The 13,835-nt window shown below is 43.3% G+C and overlaps 1 protein-coding gene across 21 annotated transcripts in view; it reads right to left on the minus strand.

The window, feature by feature from the left end:
• Window positions 1-13,835, minus strand: part of SERGEF (secretion regulating guanine nucleotide exchange factor) — a 225,110-nt gene that overhangs the window by 186,971 nt on the left and 24,304 nt on the right. For 18 of the 21 annotated variants that reach the window (XR_004665020.3, XR_001338602.4, XR_008620158.2 and 15 more), the window contains one exon: window positions 13,579-13,737. The exons of the other annotated variants lie outside the window; for them this stretch is intronic. Coding sequence is in view for 15 of the 18 variants with exons in the window: in XM_024930819.4 (XP_024786587.4) it covers window positions 13,579-13,737 (159 nt within the window). In the remaining 3 variants the exon portion in view is untranslated. The remainder of the gene's footprint in view (window positions 1-13,578; window positions 13,738-13,835) is intronic. 21 annotated transcript variants of the gene reach the window in all.

Consider the following 13,835-nt stretch of genomic DNA (forward strand, 5'->3'; position numbering starts at 1 on the left):
GCTCAGGAATGAGGGGCCCAAACAAAACTCAATGTAGGAATGTGGCTGGGAAGCAGTAGTACTATTGATGGCTCCCTGCCTATGCACACAGTAACTTTCCAGTTTACAAAGTGCTTTCCATGATCTTATTTGAGCCTCACAACACCCCCAAACTTGACAAGGTGATCTTGACCTGCAATTCACATTGAGCGAAGCAAGGCTAAGTACCCAAGTAGAGTGAGCCCATGTCTCTTTATGTCTCTTCGGTTTCCTCATGTGTAAAATGGGAGTGAGCCTCACTTGGCAAAATTTGTATATGGATTAAATAAATGTTTGTAAAGCCCTGGTAAAATGCCTGGCATACATGTGCCCTTGTGAGTGACCCCTTCCTCACACACCTCCATCTCCTCAAAGAGGTATAAGGAGAAGCCCCAGAGCTGCTCATTTTTAGGCCTTTAAGAAATGCTTCAAGATTCCATATGGCTCAAGGTAGCTTCCCAGAAGAAAGGCCAATAAACCAGATAACTCCAGTCCCACCCATCTCCCCATCTCATAGATTCTCAAAATCACCTGAGCCCCTGAAAGGGACGCCCCTAAGAATTCAGAGGACTTCTAATTCAGCCACAGCGATGAGTAGAAAGCAAGCATGAGGCCTCAACAGAGGAGCCTGCAAGAGCACCCCGAGTCAGGGTCTCTCCTTTCAATGTTTATGTTTCTCACACACCTCCACTCCTCACAGAAACCTCCAGCTGCTCCTCCACTGCTCACAGAGTAATGCCTCAACAAGGACCCCTTCTCATTGTACCCAAAAGTTCCCGATGTCTTATCATCTGGCCCAGGTCAAGCAAACTACACCACAGAGCACTTCCCACTTCTATAGATTTTTTCGCAGTATTCCTTCTGTTTGGAATGCCCTCCCCTCACTTCTGCCTATGCAACAAATATTTGTTGAACAAATGAGTGAAGGAATAAAGGGAGGAATTGTGAATGAGTAAAGGATATAAGACACCCCTGTGAAGCAGACAAATTAGGAATTAAGGCCCTCATTTTACAGGTGAGGAAGTTCAGGCCCAATGACTTGCCCAAGATCACACAGCAACAAATAGCCAAATTAGAACTTAAACCTAGCTCTTCAGGGTTCTTTTGGCCACATTAAGCTTCCTCCTGAGGTAAAAAGTCACTCTCTGATTGGGCAAGAGTTGATTCCTCCAATATTCCTCAGAATGGGCTGCTTTCACCTTGGCTCACATTGAGAGCACTTTAAGGTACTGGTCTATGATTATTTATTTATTTATTTTTGAGACGGAGTCTCACTCTGTCGCCCAGGCTAGAGTGCAGTGGTGTGATCTTGGCTCTCTGCAACTTCTGCCTCCAGGGTTCCAGTGATTCTCTTGCCTCAGCCTCCCGAGTAGATGGGACTACAGGCATGTACCACCACCCCGGCTAATTTTCTTTTTTCTTTTTTTTTTTTTTTTTAGCAGAGATGGGATTTCACCATATTGGCCAGGCCGGTCTCAAACTCCTGACCTCGTGATCCGCCCGCCTTGGCCTCCCAAAGTGCTGGGATTACATGAGTGAGCCACCGTGCCCGGCTGTCACTGTGATTATTGAGAGCACCCATGGGATAGGCAAGGTCCCCTGAGAAAGGGCAAGCAGAGTGCCATCTGCCAAGAACCTAAAAATGATGGCAAAATTACAGGCCAGTAACTCAATGCTTACTTTTAGAGAGCTCCTGGAACAAATCAATCTCCATCAGGAAAGAGGAAGATTCTTTGAATGGAAACTGAGCTCTCTGCCAGGGACCTCTACACCCTTCCCAGAACCATCTGGTGAGCTTGCAGCATGGCTGGTCACCCCACTCACTATGGACAGATGGGGAAGCCAAGGTCTCAAGGCAAGGCCTTGCAGATAGGCAGGAGCAAAGCTGGTCTTAAAACGCTGGGGCATCAGGCATCGCTGTCAGCCTCAGGGAGCTGAGGCTCTCTGGCCTGGGCTTCTCCAAGAAGGTAGGAAGAGGGCAGGGCCAGCTACAGGCTGTATCTCCTGAACACAGCCATTGGAAATAGCATCACTTCCACATCCAAAAGTTCTACCCATCCCATGCCACCAGCACTCGAGTCTCTCCTCTATAGTTGGAGAAATCCAGGGATGAATAAAGCAGACCAAGTCCCTAACCTTGAGGGGCTCACATTCGGTTAGGAGAGAATGACAACAAATAAGTAAACATATAATGACACTATGATTTCAGGCAATGAAAACTGCTATAATGAAAAATAACGCAGTGAAGGGAATAGAGTGTAAGAGGTGACATTTGGACAAGAACCGATGGAAGTGAGGCAGTAGCTATGCAGGAATCACAGAGACGAGCATTCCTGGAGGAAAGAACTGCTAGAACACAGGCACAGAGGGGAAAGGTATTTAACCATTTCTCAGTGGGCTTTATACCACCAGCCACCACTCCCTAACCTGCTCCAATAAATACCTGCCCTTTCCTGCTTCAAAGGCCTCCTCCCTCTGGCAGTTCACCACCGTAACTCCCCCAGAAGCTTTCTCCAGGAAGGAGAGACAAAATATCTGTTGCCCCCTCCCTAAAGCCTAAAGGGCTGCTACAGACTGAATGGTTGTGTCCCCATCAAATTCATATGTTGAAATCCTAACCCTTAATATTATGGAGACAAGGCCTGTGGGAGGTGATGAGGTCATGAAGGTAGGGCCCTCATGAATGGGATCATTGGCCTTATAAAAGAAACCCCAGAGAGCTCCTTTACTTCTTCTGCCATGTGAGGCACAGCAAAAAGGTGAGAGTCTATGAACCAGCAGGCAGGCCATCACCAGACACCAAATCTTCTGGTACTTTGATTAGGACTTCCCAGCCTCCAGAACTGTAAGACATAGGTTTCTATTGTTTATAAGCCACCCAGTCTATATTACTTGGTATAGCAGCCTGAATGGAATAAGATAGTCAATTGCTACATTTCCCATAAGGTCACCTTGAGAGGAAGTGGCATGATGAAATAAAATAAGCTTTGATATCAAACACAGCAGGATTCAAGTGTCTGCTTTGCTTTCTAACTAGCTATGGTACTTTATACAAGCCACTTAGCCTCTCTGAGCCTCAATCCTCACCTAGAATGAAGGGAAATGAACCCTACCTTAAGGGGCTACAGCAGTATTACCCTCAGGCTGTAGAGCAGTACCTGGCAGAGCACCTAGTACATAGTAAGTACTTGGCAAACACTGGCTCCCTGCCCTATCCTGATCCCCTTGGAAATTAAAAAAAAAAAAGTTCTTATTCAACCAATTGTGCTAACTCATGTCTTCAGCATGTCTCTGGCAAGGCCCTGGGCCTGCCCATCTGTGGGGTATAGGACTTAAGAGATGACCCCTAATTCTATCCATTGCACAGTGTGATGGGAAGCCTTGGTCCAGAGAACTGAGGAGGAGAACTGGACAGGGCAGAGGCGAGCAGAAAAGACGTGCACATTGCTTTTGCTGTGAGTGAGAAGGTGAAAAATCATTAAGACCAGGCCCTTGAAGAAATCAGGAAAAAGGCAGACAGTTAACTGCCACTGCCAGGTCCTCTCCCACAGCTGGCTCACTGGCCCTTGTGCCCTGGATCTCCATGGGGCAGCCAGCTAGAGGTCAGATCAATATCAGTTCCTGTTAAGAGCAAGGACTATCAGCTATTAACTCAGGGTGTGTCCTTATGCAAGACCCTTTCCCTTTCTGGGCCTAGGTTCTCCCATCCATACAAAAACAGGGAAGGCCTGGGTGACCTCTAGGGGCCCTTTCAGCTCTGACCTTACTAATTCCGAATAATGACTCTACCAGCCTCATCCCAAGGCTAGCTGGCTGCCTACTGCTGCCATCTGGTGGCCCTGCAGGCCCAGCCCCTTGTCGAATACACCCACTTCAGAGGGTGACTCCTGCTTCTGCTTCAGGTGCACACATGTTACACTTCTCTAGACCACAGATCAATGGGTATTCACAGCCAAACACAAAATCCAAATATAATGATAACGCTTCATCTCTCTAGCAGAGATGACACAGCTGCAGCTGAGAGCATGACCTCCCTTCTCAAAGACAGAAGGTAACCTGCATAAGATCACAGAGCTGCCTGGTTCCCAGGCCAGTACACGGTTTCACTTTGCCACAATGCTTAGGGCTGGTGGGTACCTGCAAACCAAAAATAAAGTCAGCCTAGAGCCAAGGAACAAAGCTGTTTGAAGGTGGGGGAAAAACTGCCAGGATTCCTCGCAAACCTCAAGAAATGGTAAGGCATGGCATGTGAACAGGCTGAGCACTGCTTGCAGAAATTAACTGGAAATACAAACTTGGGGTATCCAATGTATCTCCCTAATCTTGGAGGTGATCATTCCTAAGAACACCTGCAGGGTCTTCCATAAACCAGGCTCCAAGCCACCACCACAGCCTGGATCCTAGACTAGGCAGACCACCAAATAGTGGGGAAGACACCTGGGGTAGCATTGTGTGTTTGTGTGAGCTTCCCCCTGCCAGACAGCAGCTCCTCCGGGCAGGGTTATATCTTTTCTTCTCTATCTCCAGGCCTCTTAACACCTGGCCAGAGGAGCTCAGTGAATGCAAGTATACAAGTAGATCCTTTAGGTTTCTGCACAACATGGGACCTGTCTATTCTTTGTGGACTCAACTGATCATACCCTTGGCTCTGTCTGCAGCCTTCCTTCATAGTGTAGACCCTGAAAAAGCACATTGTGTGACTTTAACTAGGTCGCTTGCTTTTTCAGGCCTCTATCATCGCACATCTGCAGCATACTAGGGTTTTACTGGATGATCTTCAAAGTCCTTTTAATTCTAAAATGCTAGAATTTGAAACCCCCAGGCAAATCAAGACTAATCTTCACCTGCAGACACAGCCGCTAAAAATGGGAAAGGGGAAAGTAATCAAACAATGCTTCCCTCTAGTGGTTCAGTGCTGTCATTACACCCTACCTGCGCAGAGACCTTATCACTCAACATCTACTCCAATTCACCCTGAACTCTGAATGAAAGAAATCAGCCTGCAGCCAGCAGAGCCCAAGTGCAGGGGAGCGGGAGAGAAAAGAAAGAGGCCAGGCTCAAGAAGCCAAAGAGGCCTCTTAGCCAGTTCCACAATAGTGGAGAAATTATCCATCTTTAGGAACAAATATATTTTGCAACTTAAAGGACCTTTTGTGACCTCCAACTCCCTTCTTCAGATGAAGAAATTGAGGCTCAGGGATATTCAGGAGGGACTTACCCAAAGTCACAAAGCTGACTCATGACCAAGCCAAAAATAGATGGCCACTCTCCTGCCTCCTGCTAAAGTATCTTGCCTCTCTTCCATGCAACCTCCGAATTGAGGCCCGTGCAAGTGACATGTCAAGGACATATATACATGGGAATAGATGGCAAAGGAGCCAGTCTCTTGCACTGAGGGGTAAGTGATCTTATTCATTAACTTTAAAATAGTATTTATAGGAGCTATAATCAAATTGAAAATATTCAAAATTCAGCATAGAAAACAAAATTCACTCATAATCCCACCTGGCCCATTTCCTTCTAGTCTTTTCTACAGAAACATTCTTTTTTTCTTTCAACAAATTAGAAGTTACAGTATGGTTAATCATTCTTTTCACTTACTATACCATGAGCGTATTCCTGTCATTAAATATCCTTCTAAAACATTCTATTTAATGACAATATAATATTCCAACATATGGCTCTGCCACAATTTGTTTAACCAATCTCTCTTCAATTTCATTTGTTTCCATACCTTTGTTCTTGTCATTATAAATTAGGCTGCAGTAAATGGCATTATACTTAATCTTTGAATACATCCATGACTATTTCTTTAGGCCAGTTTTATTTTTTATAGGATAGAATTTCAGAGCTGGAATGACCCTTAAAGATTATTATGTAAACGTATTGGCCAGATGGAAGAAAGGGACCAGAGAGTTTAGTGTCTTGCCAGAGGACAAAGAGAAAGCAAGAGAAGCAAGTCAAACTCTCCATCTATTAAAATGTGACCTTCCCAAAGCCCAAGCACAATTTCACACCCTTCCCTGACCAACTTCACCCACACTGACCTCTCCTTCCCCTGAAATCCTAGAGCCTGCAGTGTCTGGGTCACTCCTTCGGCCCTTGGCCACAATCTTTTTATTCTTCTACTAAATATTTAGTTGTTCATCCAACCAGAAGCTTCCTAAAGGTGGTTCTGGATTTTATATTCCCCTGTATTCTGTAGCATAGTACTATATACATATAGATAAGCATTTCACAAATATCTGCTAAAGGACTAAAGATACCTATGAATTTCCTTCCAATTGCTTGCCGAAATGTAGTATCACTGTCAAAAGTTGGGCAAAGATGTTTCTTTGAAGGGTAAAAGAAGTTTAGCTGATGAGTTAGAGCTCTCTGAGAAACACAAGATCTGGAATTAGAATAGCAGGCTTGGGGACAAAAGATGGGATTCAAGTTTTAGCTCTGTCCATCTATGTGAAACAGGGCAATGCCATTAACGAATTAGGGACTCTTGTGTGAAGTAAGGATAATAATACTCATCTTGCCAACTTCATATGAGAACATGGATGTGAAAGTACTTTATAGTGATAAAGGCGGTCCGTGAGAGTTATGATTGCTGTTGTATTCTCATGTAGCTGCTTCTGTGAATCCCAGAATGGCCTCCTGACCCTCGCTTCTCAGGAACCATTTCCCAGTTTCTACTCCACACACATAACCTTAAAGAAATCTATGGCTGCACTCTTCAGGTAAGAATAAGTGTTTTCTTGAAGCAGAACTTCTTTTTTTTCTCTTTGAGACAGGGTCTCACTCTGTCACCCAGGCTGGACTGCAGTGGCGCAACCTTAGCTTACTGCAACCTCCACCTCCTGGGCTCAAGCCATCCTCCTGCCCCAGCCTCCCAAGTAGCTGGGACCACAGGCACGCACCACCACACCCAGCTAATTTTTTTATATTTTGATGTAGAGACAGAGTTTTGCCATACTGCCCAGGCTGATCTCAAACTCCTGGGCTCAAGAGATCCACCTGTCTCAGCCTCCCAAAGTGTTGGAATTACAGACGTGAGCCACCATGCCTGGCCAAAGCAGAACTTCTTATACAGAAGGAACTGTCATTCCTGGTTCAGGTCCCTGGATTTGACTAGTTAAGTCGTCCACACTTCCTCATCATCTCTGGAAAGAATGTAACAAGGCAGAAAGAACACTGTACTGAGAGTTCTTTCTCTCTCTCAATCAAGAGATTGAGTTCTAGTCCTAGCTCCTTCATTCACTCACTGTGCCTCCCCTATTTAGTCCTCAGTTTTCACATCTCTAAACTGAGGAATTAAGGCCAGATGATCTCTAAGTTTCCATCCATTACTGACATTCTAAGGATTCTAGGATAAAAACTCATGACTTTAATAAGAATCAAAAAGTATCCATTTCAAAACAAGCCTTTGAGCTCAGTTTGACTTTCACTCATTGGGTTTTCAAAGTTCTAAAGCACAAGCATCATTAATTCCAAAGCACCTGCTTTAAATAGAGCCCATGAGGTCAGAATCTCCCCAAGCTTGGTTGAAGTTTCATGATATATGGTCCCAAAGAAGATGGAGTAATGTATACTGTCACCCTATTCTGAAAAGGATCTTGGCCCCAAAACAGAAAAATCAGCATTAGGTATATTTATAAACTCAGTTTAGTGTGAATCAATGGCTGGGCTTGAATTTCACTAATGCTTAGACATCAAATGCAATAAAATATTTCTTGGGCTGTGACACTTGAAAGAGTAGCCAACAGCCAGTCCTTTTCATATGTACCATACAATTCCCCTCTTTAGGAAAACAAATAATAAAAAAAACTCAATCAAAAGGATATAACCACAAATCAAGAGGACACCGATGGAAGGGAGAAAATTTCACTGGAAAGTAGAACTAGATTTCTAGCTTAAAGTTGCCATAAAGTCACTTTCTCTCTGCTTGGTTTCAGTTTTTTCATTTGCAAAGTGAGGAAGTTGCTTCTTCCATCATTGATTCTCTAAAACTTCTAAGACTCTTTGGCTTTTTAAGGTAACACTGAAGAAAGCAAAGAATGTCAAAGAACTCCCTGTATTTGTTCTCACTTTTTCAATCCATATTCCTTGTAAGACCACAAGGCTACTTTGGGATACTGCATGATTCAGGGAAAGCTTCCAGCATCCCAAAAGCAACTGGATTCTAGACATTCTGACCAACTCCACATTAAGGTTTAGATCTCGTGTAAATCATTCCCTTTGAAATTCTAATACACCATCAACAACCAGCACTTGTAACCAGCATTTGTAAGCACTGATCTTTCTGCACTCTTCAGGAGAGTTCTGAATCAACTTGTCACCCATCCAGAGACATTCACATCCAGCCCCACAGAGATATAAAGAGAAGAAATGGAGCATGTGATCTCCAGAGAGCTCAAGAGTTTCCAAAAGAGTAGTGGGAGCTAATATGTCTTTAAAAGACATATGAGCCAGTCCTGTGATGGATGCTTTAATACATCATCTCTTTTAATCCTCATATCAGGTCAGCAGTTATTACCCCACTTTCCTAATAAGGAAATAAGTTCAAAGAAGTTGGGTTTTTTCATTTGTCCAACATGTCTTAAGTAGGCAAAAGCAAGCATGGCTCCTGCCTTCATGGGGCTTACAATCTAGTGGGAAAGGAAATTAGTCAAAGAATGCTACCAAAAAAGAGCACAAAAGAGAGGCTTACGGTGCTATGAGAACAGAAAAAAAAAAAGGAGAAATGACTAGTCAGCAATGTCAAGAAAAGTTCTCCCAGATACCTAAGTTAAGGGTTAAGACTTAAAAAAAAAAAAAAAGGATTTAGCTAAGTCAAACTGAAGAAGAAGTGCATGGATAAGTAGCCAAACAGAGGGAATATCAGGTGCAAAGGCACTATGGTGGGAAATGAATGATGCTTTCAAGGAACCAAGCAAAGGCCAGAGTGCAGATTGGATAGGGATCAAGAACTAGCATGGTGAGAAATGGGACTGGAAAGGTCAGCAGACAGCAGATTACATAGGACCTGTAGAACCACTAAGGATTATATTTTCATCATAAGAGCAATGGGAAGCCATATGAATGTAACACAATGGGTTTGAAGAGATCTTTCAACTGAGGTATGAAGAATGGGTTGGAGGGGAGAGGGAGGATATTAGTCATTCTCACACTCCTATAAAGAATACTTAAGACTAGGTAATTGATAAAGAGAAGAGGTTTAATTGGCTTATGGTTCTGTAGGCTGTACAGGAAGCATAGCTCGAGCATTAGCTTCCGGGGAGGCCTCTGGAAGCGTACAATCATGGTGGAAGAGGAAGCGGGAGCTTGGACATCATCTGACAAGAGCAGGCGCAAGGCAGCAAGGGGGAAATGGTACACACTTTTAAACAACCAGATCTCATGAGAACTCACTCACAATGGCAAGGACAGTACCAAGAAGAATGGTACTAAACCATTCATGAGAAATGTACCCCAATGATCCAATCACCTCCCATCAGGCCCCACCTCCAACACTGGGGATTACATTTCAACATGAGATTTGGGTGGGGACACACATCCAAACTATATCAAGGAGTAAATATGGGAAGACCAGAACACCAGTTAAAGGCTACTGCAGGATTTAGTTAAGAGGTGACAGTGGGCTGAACTAGGGTGGTGACAATGGAGACAGAGAAAGGTGGAGCTGCCCACAGTCACAAAATCAGTAGGTTAAGAGAGCTAAGATTCAAGCCTTGGTCTATCTGACTTCAAAGCCCAGGTTTTTCTCTACCTTGCCATTTATTTATTCATTCAGCACTTAGTTACTGATCATCTGTTATGTATCAGGCCTGTGCCAGATGCTGGGGATATGGCCATGAACAAAACAGACACTGCTCTCATGTAATTTACAGTCTAGACATTAAACAAATAAGAATACAAAGAGATGTACACAATTACAAATTGGGATGAGTATCCTGAATTTTAATAGGTAATATTACAAATTAGGCCACGAAAATCTTCCAAGTTGTTGATGATATGAAAGAGCCACTTGCCTACTGCATGCAAGTAAAAGACTTTAGAAAACTTTGCTGTCAGAGTTTGATATTGAGTATGGCATCCCTGGCCAGCTCATGAGCTTTCAGGCTAGCAGTCTCAAGGTGGCATTATCCCTGTGGAAACAGAAGTCTTTCTAAAAGCAACTACTAAGTCTTTAATTTACTTACATACCCCAGGCAGCCATCACTTATGTATGTATTTTACAATAGTTGGGATCTTTCACAGATTCATTCATTTGCACATCGTAGCAGCCCTATGTAGAATGCAGGCAGGTTTTAATACCAGAGTTCAGAGTTGAGGAAACTGAGGCCTAAACAGGTAAAGTGACTTAATCAAGGTCAACAAACTAGGAAGGCACCCAGATCTGCCATCCAACTCTCATTAAAAGCACCTCCAGCCAGGAAACCATGAATCTCAGATGAGACACCTGCAGGTCACTGAGCCTGGATAAAGTCACCCAGGAGTCCCATGAAGTTCCTGAGAACAATGATCGGGAACATTAAGCAGCTTGGGAAAGGTTTCTAGAATGCAGCACCATGAGCCTGAGACACAGGTACCCTTGCCAACTCTCCCAGATTAGAACAGGTTCTCTTGGACTCTTTCCAAGTGCCTCTGACTAACAGAGAAAAGTATTTTTCCATCACAAACACTGCAGGCAGGCATCAGACAGACTCCTGAGAGGGGAGGGCAGAGAACACATCCCAGATTCCCATACAGACAATCTATAAAGTTATTCTGATACCACGTGAACTGCGTTAGCTAAGCACCTACCACTGGGGATGTCCCGTATTGAGCAGTGTTTCTCAATCTTGACACTATTAACATTTGAAGCTAGATAATTCTTTGTTATAGGAGACTGCCCTTGCATTGTAGAATGTTTAGCAGCATCCTTGGCCTCTACCCATTAGACGCCAATAGTGTCTGTGCATAAACTCTTTTTTAATCAATATCACACAACTAATGCCTCCCAGAATGAGACTGAGAGCAGCCTCTGTGCTGATGTGGCCTGCAAGTTCATTCCAGGAACAATTCACCACTGGAGCTTGTGAAAACAACTACAGTCAAATAACTCCTTGTTCCACTAATGAGCTGCTCCTGACCCTGTGAGGAAATCTTATTCCCATTAAGGTGAGTGCTGAGTCTGATTAAATAGAAGCCCTGGGTGTTTCTTCTCAACGACACTGGGCCAGAGCACAGGCCTCCACTGCTGCTAGAAGGAACACAAAATTGGTGAATCACATAACAGGAAACTCCCATTTACCCAAAATTCAGTACAAAAACCAGGACATCCAAACATCCCAGGTTTAACCATTCTGGCCTTAGGATAAAGGAGAAAGTGGCAATGTACAAAAACAAGCAATCTGAATTAACAAGCTAAGTAAATAGCTGAAACGTTACCAAAAAATCATGCTCTTGAAAGGAGGCAGAAACCTGACGCTGAGCTCCAGAGCAGCTGGGGTGACTCAGACAGTGTCAGAGACATGGGTTCCAACCTCCCACCCCAAGGGCTGGGCTGCTGGCCCAGATGTGGGAATCGCATCAGCTATAATGCTTCAAAGCTAAAATCAAAGAAGCAACATCTTTATGTCTTTCATTAGTCAACTACCTGACTAGTTAAAAGGTTTACTGACAGACAGCCAAATTCACCACCATTTGGTAGTAAGTGTATTTTAATGTACTGCAATTCTTGGAAGACTAACCATGAAACGCCTACCTGTGAACACCCAATCACTCAAGACTACTGCTAATTTCTATGCGACTTTTGCCCTTTGTAGTTAGCTATATTGTTGCACATCTCATACTGGAATGTAGTAAAATTTTATCACAGGTCTATCACCCCTAGTGGACAGTGGACTCCCTAAGGGCAAGATTTACATCTAGTACAAGGCACGGTACATAAAAAGACCCTCACTATTTGTATGATGCATGGATGATAAAGTTTTCCATCTCTATATTCTTAGGCTTACGCCTATCTACATATTCTAGTGGGAAGATATGGCCTATGTCTTTTCTCCTCCATTTCCCCAAGGCTTAACACATTGCTCAATAGGTGCCTAATAAACATTAACCTATTTGGTTGGACACCAGAATCCAAAGAGACAAAGAAGCTTTCTGTTCATGAACATCTAAGTCCCAGGAAAGAGGTCAGAAATCCTAGCTATCTACCCTGCCTTGTACGCATTTGTGTATGTGTAGTCTCTTTTAACTATAAAGAGTTTGATGCAGGAAAATGAGTAAATTCTTTGATAGGCATTGGAGATACAGAAGTGAGCAAGACTAATCTGGTGGCTTCCTTCACAGAGCTTATTATCTGAAACAAAAGAGAGATATCAACAATTACAAACATACAAAACCCAGCTACTATGCTCAGTGAGTCTCTTTAGGAAAAGGTTCTGTAGATAAGCCCAATCTTCAAGCAATCTGAATCTCTTTGAGGAAAGTGACGACCTTCCTCCTAATGAACGACACACTTTGCTTAGAGCATCCTCTAAAGCGGTAATAGGGAAAGTTTATTATACATCTTTGTTATACAGGCCTCTATTGCAAAACGATCATGAAATGTTTTAAAAGACCAATTAAAAGCATCATAGATATGACTGCTCATAAGTCTACATTTGTGTATAGAAATGTGTAGTATATGTGACTTACCAAGGATAGCTGAAGCTGACCTGAAAACCTGCAAAAGCCAGAAACTTCTGAAATAAGAGTCCCTAGATATTTGGGAGTCTAGAGATGTGTGTGTAGCTAGCAAGCAGGACAGGAGTAGGCAAGGGAACTCCTGAGAACCCCTGAAGCTCAGAATACTTTGACATGATGACAGATCTTGGGAATTTCAAATTGGCTGGGGAACTCTGTGAAATCAACAGGCAGGAAGGCAGGGATGAATAGAGGCCATGAAAAAACAAAATCTGAGGACAAAGTCAACAATATGAAGGCCAGGAAAGCAGAACTGCCCTAAGGGAAAGATGAGAAATAAATGAAGATTCAAGAAAAGACGAAGATGCTAAAAGCTGTATGGCATGATGTGGTAACATCTGAGGGAATATATGAGATGTCTGAACCAATACACATAGTTTATTAGGGTCAACAAAAGTTTAAATCAGAATTCCATGCCAGCTATGAATCAAAATAATGTTCCTACCTCAATCTTTAGATATTTATCTTTCACTTAACATTTTCTGATGCTTTTAATTTAGATTTAGACATGCAAATAGCTATGACAAAGTAAGAACTTCCCAACAAGCTGGACAAATTTCTGGATGATGCTTGCTGCAATGGATCCCTTCTCAAAACCTCATGGGCTCTTAGGACCGGAAGGAGTTAACTTAACCCAGGCTTGCCTTTTTGGGTACAAACCTGTGACTCTGAGAGGAAAAGCCACATATCTGGCTGGTGGCAGAACTAGATCCCAGTATCCCCATCTCTGATCCTTAAGCTTTCATCAGTAAAAAGGCTTAACCCCAAGCACTCATGGCTGCTTAGACAGCTGTCCCCCAGCTGCTCTTACCAACCGTAAGTTCTCTGCTACTGTCTCACCTGTCTGAGCAACCAGGTGTGTCCACCCACTCCAGATGGCAGTGACCTTTTCATTCTGGAAACAATGTGCTTCTATTTTCTGGGGCACAGGAAGGAAAGCAGCCTCATTAGCCAGTTGCCCATGCTTGTTGCTTCCCCAAACATACACCTCTCCTGCATCTTAAACAAACAGAAGGGTAACAAAAGAGGTGAGGGAACATTAGTCCAAAATGATGGAAAATAACAGAAGTCTAAAAAATAAGTGGTTAAAAGAAGTT

This window comes from Pan paniscus, chromosome 9 (genome assembly GCF_029289425.2).
Source record: "Pan paniscus chromosome 9, NHGRI_mPanPan1-v2.0_pri, whole genome shotgun sequence".
Classification (NCBI taxonomy): Eukaryota; Metazoa; Chordata; class Mammalia; order Primates; family Hominidae; genus Pan; species Pan paniscus.